A 16,022-nucleotide genomic window follows, 5' to 3' on the forward strand; every position below is an offset into this window, starting at 1 on the left:
AACTAAAAAAATAATAATTTACCAAAAATAAGTATTGTTTAATACAATCAAGTATTATTTATTTAAAATAAGTATTGTTTTTAAAAATATGTATTTTTTATTAAAATTAAGTATTTTTTATTAAAATTAAGTATTTTATATTAAAAATAAGTATTTTTTATTAAAAATAAGTATTTTTTATTAAAAATAGGAATATTTTACTAATAATAAGTATTTATTTATTAAAAAATAGGAATATTTTACTAATAATAAGTATTTTTCAAAGTAATCGGATTGGAAAATTTAATTTAAATTACTTTTTCTAGCTCACTAATTGCAATATTTTATTATTAGCCTTTATCAACCAAGTTCTGCCAGATTTTCCAAATTTCGCCAATATTTTTCCGTAGTACAAATGGTATGCAGATAAAATTATTTGAAATCAGACTGACGCCAAGGCCTAGAATGAAGTGCTTATTAATTTATCTACTCAGATATTTTCTCTTTAATCATAAAACTGACATATTTACTTTTTCGCGTATTTTATCATCCTAGTTACAGGTTAAATTCAATTGATTTTTATACTTAAATTTGTATCAACAAATTTACGACTACTTCCAGTTTCGATAGGTTTCTGTTAAAATTAAAATATTCATTGACCCAAATTTAAACAGCTCGATAGCGTAACTAAGTTTTGTATTCTGTTCTTGCGAGAATGGTTTTCATATTTCAATTTCAATAATTTTTCACTTTGAGATTTCAAACAGAAATATATAGATATATTTATATATAAACCCATTCAAAAAGTATGACGCTACTTGGATTTACTACTGAACAATAAATCTATTTAAATAGTTCTCGATTACTCGCTTAGGCTGGTGCAGTTCAGGCTAGCTACAGCTACCTAATATGGAACGTTTTCCACGAAATAAATATTCGAAATGGTACTCGGAAAGATGGTAAAACGATTTTTAAACTTCAATCGCTATTTGCAAAACACGTGAAATATTCGGGTTACTACTTTTTGGCTCCAAACAGACGATATACAATGTATATTTGTGAAGCAAGTTCTTCCTTTCACCCCTAGGTGGCTGCTCGAGCGACTCCCATCCTTGCGTCGCGGGTTGCGAATATCTGGGCGCTCAATGCGACTTAGTCTCTGGTTTGTGCCGATGCCCGATAGGCTCTCATTTTAGCGTTGCTTCCGCCGGCGATGGAAATGATGAGCTGGGAACTGCTGGCTCTTCCGTTGGTCGGAGCGCCTCTGAGATCTTGTTTTCCGCACAGCAGGGGCGCTGCTTTGTAAAGATGGGCTTAGATGTCTCCAAGAACGTGTCCGACGGACCCCGTATTCAGTTCTTGCCGGGTAAGTGCCAACCAACTTCTCCGAAACTTTCTAAAGTAGGCTTATAGGGAAACCCTAATCTAAGAAATGGGATTTGAGATTTTCATTTCGTTGTTGGATGTGATTTGTGTCGAACATTCGCTGCGAGTTCTACTCCGTTTTTTGTTGATCCAACATTAGGTTTTTGAAAATTTAGTGTTTTATATTGCACAAGCTAAGATAATGGTTTTTAGAGAACACCTGGCTTTTTATTATTAAACGATAAAAATTTAGAATGAAGGTTATTTTATAATGTATTCACCGTTAAAGAAGATTGAAAATATGCAAAATAACCCCTTTTAAAACGGAAACTAACCAAAACACTAGCAATACGTTAAATACCGTGTTGTGGTGAAAAACCCTACATTTTATTGAGTTTTATACTGATAAAAATATATCCCATTATAAATCTAAACTGCATCGAGTGGTGATTGTAAAAAAAAACTCCCCCAATCAAACTAGTTGTACTTCACTTTTTACATTTATATTTGTGATGCAATATTACTCTTAAATTGTACGCAATTCATTTTTCATTTTAGCCCTGAGTATATTTCTATTGCTGATAAAAATTAATTTAGATTGGTTGTGTTCCTAAACCTACTTTATGACAAAAATGTATATTCATATCGCTCAAGCTCTAGATCAAAAATCATAATAACTAACACCCTAAAATCATTCATTTTCAGTCCAATTTTTAAACGGGATGTTATAGAATTTCTTCTAAAACCGAGGATTTCGTTATGTAAAATAGCATGCTTATTTTTTCTCACGAACTTGAGTAAACAATCCGTATACAGCGAGGGTGTTGTTAAAAATTTAAAAATTTCACACGAACGAATGCCCAAAAATTCGAAAACAATTAAACACTCAAAAAGCTGTTGTAATTGTATAATAATAGTAATAATCAGATAGACTAATACCCAACGCATCACCTTAGGCCCAAGTCATCTAGCGACTTTTAATGAAATTAATTCAGGTGGCCGCGTTAATTTGAGTAGGAGAGATCCCTAAACTTACTATTACCGTTAGCCTCTACAAGTGTTTATGAAAGGGGAAGCTGAAGAGCTCGGGAAAAAACCCCTTTACCTGCAAACTCTACGCAGAAGAAGGTGCATATATAAAGTTATACAAATTTTGATTGAACGGACCGAACAGCACACCCTCTTAGAACGGTTATTTGAAAAACTAGGCATGTAAAAGGACGTTTCCCGTTACACAGTCCAATGTAGGAACGCGAATGTCGGAAGTTTCTAGAAGTTTAGTTATAAAACTCAGCCGCCAGACATCACACTCAACGAAAAATACGATGAACATACTTCATTCACCGTTGATGGCCAACCTTACGCTACTAATTTACGGTCTAGTGCGAAAAAAGCCAATAGAAGACGTACATCAACCATCTAGGAAAAATATTTAAGGAGAACGTTGCAACAGTGAATAATAGCGTTACGAGTATATAGCTTACGACTTAGGGGATTTACGATTCAGTTGGTTACAAATGTACTATCCACCTTGATAAATATTTAAATTCTAACGTTTTCTCCAATATACCAAAGCTCATACACAAGGAGAAAAAGTTCATTTTAAAAAATATCCTCGGGTAATGAAACTGTCTATGCAGTCTAAAGGTTTTTAAAAGAGCTGCAAACCGCTATTACACATTTTTAACTGAACGACCTTGGCTCAAATTCATGTAATTCTTCGATCAATACGATGGTCTTAAGATAAAACTTGTATTGTGTATAAGTAATAAACGGTGCATTTTTCTGATGGGAAATATACACGGAACCAATAGGTAATAAAATATTTAATACGGCATTCTTCTACGCGACAGCCTAAAAATTTTTATTACTCATTTGATTCTTTTTCAACGAAGGAAAATTTAAATCCTTTAATCTATAAAAATATCGATATCTTTATTATTAAACACTTTTTGAGATTAAAAGCGTTTTCAACAATTTTTTTATTTATTGATTTATTTATTTTAAACATACCCGGACAGCAGAAGTGTATAGTATATGTCTACGAATTAAGAAGTATCCACCTACACCATTAAGGCAGTTTCAATCAAAATTTACTACTTGTATTAATCCGCCTAGTAATGAAAAATTTCACTGCCTAAGCATGTTTACTTATGTACATATTTTTGGCTTGTAATAGTTTTTGAAAGGGTTATTAATTCTAAAAATGGAACGAATGAATGTAACATATTTTTTTTCAATTCAAGAACACATCATTACTTTTAAAAAATCCAAGAAATTATTTTTAGTTTTGAAATATTTTGAATATTCTTAATGCCTAGCTTGCAGTTGGAAAATTATCAGTCATCGTTTTACATACAGCATGAAGTTCGCTTTCTAGCATATAAGTATAAGGGGAAACGCAGTTCCCTCTAATTATTAAATAATTAATTATATTATTTTTAAATGAATTAATAAAAAGGGTTTTGCAGCGTAGTATTGCATTTTAACTTAAAATTTTTAACTAAAGTTATCCAGAAACTCTTGAGCTATACGGGCTCACGAGCTGCTAAAACGTTTAAATACTGCGTTGAAAAATAGCTATTGAAAACAATTTTAATGCTAGTTTATTGAAAGTAGTTCACACATGCCCTAAAAAATTGAGAAACTTTCCGTTGTTATGCAACGCGTTTTGAAATTTTTTTATGTAAGGCTTAGTTTATCTTTTCGGTGTAATAATCGCAAGCCAGATTTCCCGCACGGTACTGATGGGCACCATTTAGGACGAAACCAGTCTATAGTTGGAATTTATGTTAGTTTTATTTAGTTTTTTTACTCGAAGATCTATTGGGTTCGAGAATTGCGTCTCTATGTTGGCTCGAACAACTTATGTTAAGAGTTTTTGTAAGTTTTTTAATTTCTTAAAATTGGTTTAGGTTTTAACTTTTTGGTCTCTTTGAGAAACTTTGAGATTGGTGACTTAAAAATTATTTCTACCACAGAACTCACGACTACTAAATAGTTAGCATGAATGCAGTCCCTTTCATCACTGCTGTCCAATCAAAAGATAGTGAGCGACTGCTTTATCCGTCCTAGCTACGCGCCGAATTACCGTCTCCGCTCTGCTTCACGAACCAGCGCCCACGAATAGTTTGGGTACTTGTAACTTGGCAATCAGTTTTGATCCCTCTAATAAAGAAATTGGTTTAATACTAGGTAATTAGTGGCTTTATTATGTCCAGGGACCGTGGCTTCGGCAAAGCCCCAAAAATATTTATAATAACTTTCTAAAACAGGATCACTACAACTTATAAATGGCCAACTTGGCCTCATTCGATTATAGGAGGTTTCCGCATTCCGTAATTAGGGAATGCCCTTGAAATACTAAAACTCCATTTACTGCTGAAGGAAGATAAAATAGACCTTTAAAATAAATTTATTTATAATATTTTATGGATTGATATTTTACCTGCATTTAAATATTTCAACAATCTTTACTATCGAAAATATTTTACATAGAATACTTTTGGAGTTTCGGTCATGGCATTTTATGAATTATTGTAACTAACGCAAATAAAGCTATCTAAATTCTTTAAATCCAATAGTAGTTTAAAAAGAAGATTAAATTCGGATATTAAAGGAAATTTAAAGTTAATAGAAGGTACGGATTTTTAAATTAATCCTTAAATGTAATTCATTCATCAAAAGAGTAATTTTCTGCCCACATTTATATTTTATACTACGTGCAACAATTTCAAAACATACAAGTTCCGAACATCTAAAGCTGTTTTTAAATAAATATGAATAAAATTAGAAATAAGTTATCTTTAACCAGTTATCTTTTTGAGATTCCAATTCAACTTTTCCATCGAAAAATTGTAATACACATTTCTTTGATTGTGAAAATATAAAAAAATATGAATATACCAAACTGTTTTTAATGTTAATCATCTTATTTTCTTATCAGACAATCAGCGCCACCGAGTCAGGCTTTAAACGAGTAAAATCGCAATCTGTTTCGATCTCACTTTGATGGGAATCGGTAAAAACTAGGTAGTTTTATCTGCCATGTGATCGTGGTCGTAATGACAAGTTAAGTGTTCCTCCAGGGAAATTTCCTTAAGCTATACTTGCAATATGGTTGGGTATCTAAACCTTAATTAGTGAGGTATAATTATCAACACGAAAATGCCATTGACCTTTCAAGGTTTGAAACCATTCGACCCATTGGTTTTGAAGAGTAAAATAGGGCCAATAGCTAATTAAAAGTAAATTTCGATATTTTTTACCTATAAATTCGAAACCAATTTAATCATTGTAAACAACTAATAACCTTATTTATTTAAATAAATTATGTCGTTTAGCACTTAAATTACACGGACTAATGTATATTTTATTATCAGTATTTTAGATATTGAAATTTGTTACAACTCCTGAATTAGAAAAATCTCGATTAATTGATAACAACTTTATTAGTACGACTGCCGGGCTGACTCACTAAAAAAATGGCTCAGGATTTGTCGTCTACGATATTTTCGTCATAATAGGCGCTTTCGGTTTCTCCGGCAACGCTGTCACATCTTCCCAGCCCGATTTTAGAGGCTTATGCGCGGTTTCCCCAGTGGCGTGAAGCTCACTCCTCTACGTAAGCTGTCACGTTCATAATGGATGAAGTGTTTTGTACCACTGTCCAAAGTCGTTAATATAGCTTAGGTTTACAAATCATTATGAAAGGACGAGGAAACTCTGAAACCCGAAGTTTATCCTTGGAGAATATATAGACAATTCAATGCTGAAAGCTTCTTATAAATGTTTGGGAAACCTAATGAATTTAGCCAGGGATGACTTTAGATTTTTAAGAATTCCGAGTACATTTAGGGGATAATTATTCACTTAGGACAAGGCAGTAAAATAGGTACCTTTGCAGACTCTTCGCGAAATTCCAAATAGCGGAATAATACCCTTAATCATGTCATGCCTCAATATGTATTTTATTTAATTATCTATTATTACTCGTGAAAAACGTGCGTAGGTATATACAGGGTGAAACCAAAAAATCGATCCAGTGCTAATAACTCAAAATATGTTTTAGCTAGGAATTTGAAATTTTCAGGACATATAGAACGTACATGGGGTAACTTGACAACGGAAATTTGCATGACCTTGAACCATTTCTTGAAGGTCATTCAAAATTTATCTCGAGAACCTGTAACAAATAAATAAATAAATGTAATTTTGCCCCCCAAATAATTAAAATTATGGTCAATCATTCTAGTATTAGGTTTATTAAAATGTTATTTTCGAATTGTTTGATACTCGTATATTTTTGAAATGTTGTCAATGGCTGGTTTTTCCCTTAATGCTGGTTTTCTCGACAAAAAGGCGACGCTCGCTCCTGCACTCTGCGGGGAGCGCTCAAAAACATTCCACTGGTTTTATCCATCGCCCCAAAAAGCGGTTGCAGCCGTGTCGGCCCGAACTCTATCGAAAACCCCAGTTCCCCTACGTCATGGAAGTTGCCCAGTTCCTGACGAGGTGTTAAAAAGGGTTGTTTTCAACAATACGACATGAGTCGTCAACCACAAGCTCCTCGAAGCAGTACTTAGCTGATCCGGATTACCGGACTGCTGTTTTTTTTAACGCGTGAACTCTAGCGCGGTGTAGAATGCCCTCGTGGCTCAGGCTCTCGTCTTACCATTGGTAAAAATATATACGGTCGTGGTTGGCGCTACGGACAACAAGAATTGTGCTGCCGCCATCTTGTAACTCTGGAGCCGTGTCAAGAGCCAAGTCGCCGCATTTTCACAAGGCAGGAGCTGCGCTATGGTCCCGGGACTCACCGTCGCCATAACCACTCCTACCGTATCGTAAAAACCTTTGTCGCATATGGGAAACTAGCCAATCTTTTTTTTATTTCTGTAAATATTTTAGTTTGTAAGTTAGCTTATTTTTAGTAATTAACGTTTTAAATAAATGTTTGACCATTGCCAGTTCTGTGTATTTGTTTTTCTTTTAATGTTGACACTTATATTTTAAATTAATCATATTCCAAAATTCATCCCCTAGACAACGAATTTACTTTTAACTTTATATTCCCCAAATCTTTAATTAAACTCCATTCTTATCTCATTCTATTAAAAAGTGTCACAAACCATTAAAGATACAAAGTGTGTTTCAATTAGAAAATTGTTCGGCGTGACATTATAAGTCTAAATAATTTGACCATACCTAATTTTACCAATAAGAAGTCAAGGAATTTTAGACAAAACAAGAAGGTTGTGATGAAAACAATGTTACTAGGGACCAGGTTGCTAATAACTTTAAAATGTACTCATTCTAGAGTTTCAAAATTTGATAGACATACTCATTTGGTAGAGGGTCTTTAGAATTTGCAAACATCGATGACCTTGAACTCATGGTTCAAGGTTAATCAAAGTTTATCTCGTGAACCAATGGATTTAGATAAATGGTTCCAATTTGAAAAGACTCTATCATGGTGGTTAACATCAGGTTAAAGACATTTAGACTTAAAATTTTAATTTACACAATATTTAAACTGGAAACATTTCGCTAATCATTGGTTCTCGAGATAAACTTTGAATGACCTTGAACCGTCAGATGAAGGAAAACCGAGTTCGCAAATTCTAAAGACCCGTACCATATGAGAATGTCTAGCAAATGTTAATACTCTTGAAAGAGTACTTTTCGAGCTATTAGCTGTTCAACCTGGTCTCTGGTACATTATGTTCATCACAGCCTCCTTGTTTTGTCTAAAATGCCTTGACTTGTTATTGGTCAAAATAGGTATTTTTTATTATTATGACCTTGAAGACGTGACCTGAAAATTTCAAATCCGTACTAAAAATAAATTTTGACTTATTAGCACTGGATCGTATTTTTGTTTAGACCCTGTGTACTCATTTTTCCGGTGTAGTAGTTCAGAAAGTCTCTGTATTCACATATTTATTCCAAACTATATTTTTCCGAAGAGTATTTCGAAAAAGAAGTGAATCACATACTTAGCAATATAGAAAGCTGAACACAACTCTCTAAGAGACATTAGAAATTGCTATTAAAATATTAAGAAAATACGCGTGGAATGTTTTATGGTAAAATTAGTTACGCATTACATTTCGTTACCCAATTTCTAATCATTTAGCTAGCATTAAGACTGAGCTCCGAAACGAATCCGGGAGTGCTCTGGCAGTCGGAAAAAGATCGCGTTATTAAATAAAATGGGTTGCTACTAAACAATTTGTGAAAATATTTTCCTACCTTACCTCATCATCTCGAGATCTAGAAAGATACTATTATTTTTGATACGATCAGTGGCGATGAAGATGATGCTGGTTATGAATACACCGAACCGCTAGCTCCACGGCTCCTCAACGGCACTTTTTAAAAACTTAAGTGAGACGTCGTTCAATTTCTATTAGTCTCGTCTTTTTAAGCAAAAAGTGTTAATGGTACATCACTAGATCGAAAATATTGAGCCACCAAGTTGTTATTGAAGCCATAAACGCATTTGTTTTATGTGGCTGTTCAGTCCACTATGGATTAAATAACATTTTTCTGAGGTATTTCTACATTTTTTATATTTGAGACAAGGTTTAGTGCTTTTAATAAGGCACTTTGTTTTCCTTTTAGATCAAGCTTTTGATTGATAGTTTCTTATGTGCTACTTGACAATTCATAGGGCATCCGGGCTTTAAGAATTTACAATGGGTCAGGCAGGGCCGATCGGGGGTACAAGGTCCGAAATGAGGCTACCATTATGGCCTGTGTCATCTTGTATTAACTTAATGAATGTTTTTATTATGATTAGTTAGCTGTTTAACACTTAAATTAGAGTATCAACACAGCAACAACAATCTTATAAAAATAGTCAATTAGTTAATTTACAAATTTATTTACAAATTCTGTTCAATCGTTAGTCCTAAAATATAGTTTAATCGTTTATTTTTAAAGTAGAAGCTGATGTTATTTCGAAGGAAGATGGTCTACTGTAGAGATTTACGTCACTGTGAATATTCCGTTCTGAAATATTTTTAATAACTTATTAGTTTTTACAAACCTTTTAAAGTTTGTAGTCAATTTTTGTGTCAGAGTGATCATTTTAATTAGCGAACTATTTCAATTCAATTCAATTCAATTCAATTTCCATTTATTAGTTTCTTTAAATAGATCATACAAAAAGGGAAAAGGGCGAAGTCGAAAAGATGACTTGTAAGCCCGACACTTATATTATTATAAGGTCGAAAAATCCTTGTCTTGGAGGTAATCTGAGCTTTCAATAATTTGTTTTGCAAATTTTTAATAAAATTTACTAATTAGATTAAATGCAGCAACAATTCGGTTGAAAAAAAGTACTTGTATTTCTAGTTGCGGTTTCCTAAAATCTGGTGGCTAATTAAGTTCGTCAAACAAATAGGTGGTCTCAGTAATTCTTGTTATCATAGCTGAAAATTCTCGAGTTACTAAAGAAATATGGTTTTCCACTCCAGAATATTCCCGAATTAAGCCAACGCTTTTAGAAAGAACTCGAAAAACGTGATGTTATTCATTCATAGAAAGAGAGTATAGCTTTTAAAATTGTTATAGTGAGGAAAAATGAAAACAGTTGAATAATATTTTGGTTTCAGAGTTCCCTTCCAGTTTTTCGCAAGACTGATTTCAAATTATGATATGAAACAATACTTCTTTCAAAGTATCAACAATGTTTCTTTCGTTAAAACTTAGTTATAAATATAAAAAACTGGTCGTCTGTAAAGTTACATTCTACTTGTCATAATTTTAAAACATTCAATCTTTCAGTTCAAAATGTGAAATTATATTTAAAAAAAGTTTTGTTTCTGCTAACGCTAATTTTAAATTTTTTGGGTAATTGTTCGAGTCTGTAATAATTATTATCTAAATTGGGAATGATATTAAGACGTGATCCAGTTTGAAGTAAGGAAGTACACAATAATCTATTTTTCATTAGCACCCAGATTTTGAGTAGCCAATAGGGATCATCTAAAAAGAAGAAAATATTATATTAATTTTTTTACTTTTTACTCTTTTAGTTCACATGAGTTTTGAATTGCCTATCTGTCGGGGGTGTCGGCTAATTAAGTAGGGGCCGTCTATAAATTCCAACATGTTATATTCTATTTGTTTTTAATGTTAAAATATTTCGGTTTGAGCGGGTTTATATTAGTTTTTCTTTCAGGAGTGTCGCCGTTGTTAGGTAGAAGAAGGGACCACGATAACATTATCTTATTATACATTATTTTTAATGTCTATGAGAAATGGTTTATATTTGTATATGACACCTAGTTAGCTACCTAGAAAACCAGATGCTTCTGATAATCTAGCTTAAGCTGAAAAATATTAAACGTTTTTCCAAATTGAGATAAACTCATGTTACTTTATGTAGACTATCCATTAGAGAACATTATCGATAGCTAGACAAATTGAAAATACTCGTGAGCTAAAAGAATGAATGTTTGGAAAATTATAACCAAAATAATTTTTTATTTCTTTGTCAATAAAGCGAACTTTTCGACGGATAGACAATTTGAAGTCTTGCGTGAACTGACGGAATTAATGTCTAAAAATTGTTTACAAATATAATGTAACATGTGAGACTTTATAGATACCACTGCCAAAAAGCGGAAAAATTTAAAAACAACTAATTTAATGGGATACAATTTAAAAATCATAGCTACCACGGTATATTTCACTAGTAAATAAAATCGGTGTATCACAATAATAATTAGAACTTTACGTAGTTCTTTTTATTAAATTTTTAAGCCAATTTAATTATTAGCTGATGGGGTAATGTTCTAAAATTTAAAATTGAATGTTTCATTTTATACAATTTTGACAACTCCTAACAAAAGTTGATTTTCGGTGGTAAATAACAGCTATTGCATTTGCGGACAAAAAACGGCGGATTTAAATTCACACGGACTACTATCCAGGGCCATACTATAGGTGGGGTCAGGTGGCAAAATCGTCAGGCCTGGGGAAAAGGGCCCCGAAGTATGCCTTTTGGGTGCCCATAGGATGCTGGTGAAGAGCAATCCAATCTTGTAAATTTCAGTTAGGAGGGCCCCCGCGATGACATAATTTGCCCCGGGGCCCGAAATGTCTCTACACGTCCCTGCCAGGTTTATATATTTACACAGGTTAGACTATACGTTCTAGCGTTTTGAGCCTCTTAAGTTCTTCTGACAGGCAACCCTGTTTTCTACTATGCTACTGGTACGCCCTCTAATGTATATAAACAGTACTAATTAATTTATTATAAATTAAATTTTTATAAATTTTAATTATCAATACACTAATGAGCTACCGTATTTATAATTTGATAATATGTATTTTAAAATTTATTAATTATCTACGATACATTTAAATTTAAAATATAGGTGGTGCTCCATTTTCAAATATAAATATTATTTTAACAATAGTTGATAATAGTTCAGAAACTTTACACAAGCCGGCGCTGAAGGCGCGAAGTAGAATTTTTCAAATTATCGCGGGAGAAGCTCATAAGCGTCCATCTCTGAGCCGAAGTAGTCTAACCTGTGTAAATATATAAACCATGTCCCTGCTATTACCCACCGAAAATCGGGTTTAAATAGATACTGCGCATTAAATTAAATCACTGGAGAAAAATGTTTACACCATATCTGTTGGCTAAAAACGATTCTATGCCAAATAAATTGAATCAAAGGAAACTGATAAATTTAAACTATTTATTAACAAAATAAAGCCATTTCCATTTACCAATCATATTTGCTAGCCTCGTCTACACGTGGTAAATTACTGGGCTCTGAGATGTCACTATTTACCAATTACCATCGAAAGTCACCACAAAAATATGTTTAAATAGCAACGGGCAGTTTAATGCCAACTCCCAAATCTATTCAGGTCATAAAATTACTTAATAGGAAAGAAACGTTGTTACGACCTGGCCGGGCAAATGGAAATTATATTTCTTTCAACGACACTTTTTAACAACTCGTCCTAGTTTCGAGTTTTCCATTTTTCAAAAAGTTATTTTCCTGTGCAAATGCGCCTATGGCTAAAGTAGGAGATAATATCCGGAGGCTTAAAGCCAAACTTCTAAAAAAAGGAAATCCCCTAAGTATTTTGAAAGTAAAAAATAATTTAATACACGTTAAAGGTTCTCTAAAAAACTTTGAATTGGAAAAGTCACTAAATGACAGAAGAGTAAAACCTATCTTTCGATAGAAATGGATAACTGCTTTTCCCAAATATCTCTTTTAACAGAAATTCTTTTAACGTAAAGAGTGAATTACTCGGTGCAGTCTACGGTGAATTTCGGGCTTCACTTTTGTTACGATTAAATGCCTTTGAATTTAGTGAAATATATGGTTTCCCTTTAGCTTAAATAGTGTTTAAGGATATCCTTTTTAATAAGTTGTACAATAGCGTAAAAAAATCAGCTAAATACTTGAAAAAGCTACCGAAATTCTTTTTATAGAAATATCAGGAAAATCCATAATTTCTCCAAAATCTAGTAATTCGCATAGCCCAAATCATTGGTCAAGTTTTGAATAACCAAAGTCTTATGAATTTTCTACACACAAACTTTAAAATTTGGTAAACACCATCACTACAGCCAAGAATTTATTTATTTAATGGCTATGTTGAGACGATCCGCGGACATTTTGGTTGAATTTTCTCCCGGCACTAGTGGTAGGAGAGGAAAAACATCATTGGCAGGAGCTTCAATCCGAAGACGTCAGTTTAAGAGAACTAATGAGAAACCCGATAGATTTGCCGTTTTAGGACGAAGGCGCTTACGCATGAAGGCGATAAGAAGCCTCGTTAAAAAGAATTTCCACATAGTTATTTTCACTATTCGCAAATAAATACATTCTATACCTACAGCTAAGGATTTTTAATTTAGACGTTTTTAGTTTAACAAATGTATATTTTTTTTTACTTTCTTGAGTGAGTTGTATTTACAGGGCTGTTTCTGGCAGTCTCGCTTATAGCCTGCACAATGAAACATTTCTGTAAAAGGAAAGCCATAAAAGGCGAGTGAAAATCATTAACGATGTATTAAAGTGAACCTAAAGATATCTTAAAGGCGAGAAAAGCCATTACCGTTAAATTAAAATAGTAGATACTACCAGGCCCGTCTTAAGACCTTTTGGGGGCTAAATTATTTCTTAAGACCTTTGCGATCCCCAACGGTCAGCCTTTGTATGTCCGTTGTCTAAATTCAACTACACAATAATCAAAACAAAACTTTTAATTTTAAAAGTATAACATAGGCCTACTGAAAATAAGATTTTTATGACAGTGACTCGCTGTTAGGTCTTAGAAATTGTATGATACGCAATATGGCGATGAGTCAAATTACTTGAGACTTAACTAACAGATACATAATATTAAATGAGCATAAATAATTATTTAACAAACAAACCCCTTATCCCTAGAGTAGAGGCTGTATGGCTGGCCCCAAAATTGGGTGGGGGCCCTGGGCTGTAGCCCATTTAGCCCATGCCTTAAGACGGCCCTGGATACTACCCCAATAAAACGACTCGGCTTCAAAGACGATAACGAAAGCATAATAAATAACATTGTATATATAGATTCAGACAACAAAGGTTTCTTAATACATACCTGGTTATTTAAGCTTATTTCTCAAATGGTTTCAACTGGAAAAATCTGTACAAATCTGATCGATGCGGAGTCGAAGAGTCACGGGGTTTTAGTAAGGAGGTCAATCAACTTCCAAAGGGAGGTACACAAATGTCCGTAAAAGACCAAAACGTCGACGATCGTTAAAGGAGGAACTCTTATCCATTAGATGCAAAGATTTCTCGAGAGAAACAAAACCCAACAGACGTCGCCATTTCCATTTAGACAATGATGATGTTTTCGCGTCGCGGGTTACAGAACACGCGTGAGATTAGGAAAGACTCACTTTTCCCAAAATGCGACATCAATTACTTTTACAATTTAAAATTAGCCCTTTTTTCATTGCGCTACACAGTACTAAAGTAAGGTACAAATTTACGAATATAAATAAGATAAGATAAAATCCATATGGTCTATTCGAAGTGGAAATTAAGAAAGCACAATTTTTCAAGATTTAGCTACCCCACATGAACCAATTAGAAAAAATAATGACTCCAGTGGTTCAAAATTAACAACCGAGATTATTATTTTTTGTCAACTGTTTTAATTTATTATGTGGTTTTACAAAATATATTTCCATACAAAAATTTCAATACGTTCTGCGGATGAATGCGACATTTGAAAAATTCGTCCCAAAATTAAGCAAGCTCCTCCCCTCGGAACCATGTGATAGCAGATAAAACCAATCAAATTTGGGCAAATTCAAGCCCCATTTCTGAAATATAATGGTTTTTGTGGCCATTGGTAAGATCACTCTGACGGCATTGGCCCTGCCTAGGAGAGATAAAATACCCTTTGCGCGCACTCCCCTCTCACGTAGTTGTTTGTTAAGTTAACGTAGCCACGTAAAAAAAAAACATCAGTCACATCGAGACGAAAATCTGCCACGATAAGCATTCCAAGTAGACGTATGGATTCCTGTTTAAAATCATAGTAACGAAATAGGTTAGGATTCGACTCTAGAAATGTTGTAAACGTTTATCAGGAGGTTTCTTTGGGAAATAAATTACAATGTACTTTGGCAGATTTAAACACGTTTCAAAACAGAAAAAAAACATTGTGGAATCAGCGTTATTATTCAGTAAACGCATTATTATTTTTATCTATGAGATGTCACCGCAGAAGCGATCTACTGTTGTCGACGTCTCGACAACGTCAGGCGAGCTCGTTAATCATTGGTTTTTAAAAAATTTTAATCGAGAGAGACACTGGTGTTCTCTTCGAGAAACCGGTCACTAGATGTTTAATACAGGTTAAAGCTACAAAGGTGTCCTTGTTTGATCAACATTTTCACTTAACACTCTATAAAACTAATTAGCATTGGTGTAAAAACGATGAGAGCCAGTGTTGATCTCAAGAGATAGATAAATAAAATGAAGAAAAATAAATAAAATGAAGAAAATAAATAAAATGAAGAAATATAAATAAAATGAAGAAAAATAAATGATATGAAGAAAACTAAATAAAATGAAGAAAAATAAATGATATGAAGAAAAATAAATAAAATTAAGAAAATAAAATGTTTTTAATTTATTTCGGTTTTCAAAGTTAGGCTTATGTAATACGAATTTCATACCGTTATGAATGATAAATAATATTAAGTTCAAACTACAGTAATTATCGTTCAATTTATTTCTGTCAGAGTTATAAAAAGGTTGATCGCAGTGGTTTAGTACTAGCAAGCATAATTTCAGGATAGGAAAAGATAAGCCAGAAGCTGCCGGAAACGCGCGTATATCCTAATTTAACATGAGAAGCCACCAACGGTCGAACATTTACAAAATACACATAAACTTGGTAGAAATAACCGTTTTTTAATAAGAGAAAACCGCGGTACTTCGGCAATATATGCCTTCAAGGCGGGTACAAGATTTAACACTAATATTTGAAAGAATAAATAAATAAAAGCACGCGCCAGAAAACGCGCCAGAAGGAACGCGCAAAAAAAATGAGAGAAACCGCTAAAATTAAATTTACAAGTGGAGAGGAATAAGCTAAAATTACCGAAAACAAAATGACAAAACCTTAAACAATTT

The 16,022-nt window shown here is 33.2% G+C and overlaps 1 protein-coding gene across 5 annotated transcripts in view; it reads left to right on the plus strand.

Annotated features, from left to right (window-relative positions):
- The window catches only part of LOC149922037 (thrombospondin type-1 domain-containing protein 7A-like), a 99,070-nt gene that overhangs the window by 54,450 nt on the left and 28,598 nt on the right, over nucleotides 1–16,022 (plus strand). For all 5 annotated transcript variants that reach the window (XM_090163218.1, XM_090163220.1, XM_090163217.1 and 2 more), the window contains one exon: nucleotides 1,067–1,345. In XM_090163218.1, the coding sequence (XP_090019344.1) occupies nucleotides 1,067–1,345 (279 nt within the window). The remainder of the gene's footprint in view (nucleotides 1–1,066; nucleotides 1,346–16,022) is intronic.

Source organism: Leiobunum rupestre, chromosome 11 (genome assembly GCF_980474605.1).
Source record: "Leiobunum rupestre chromosome 11, qqLeiRupe1.1.hap1, whole genome shotgun sequence".
Taxonomy (NCBI): Eukaryota; Metazoa; Arthropoda; class Arachnida; order Opiliones; family Sclerosomatidae; genus Leiobunum; species Leiobunum rupestre.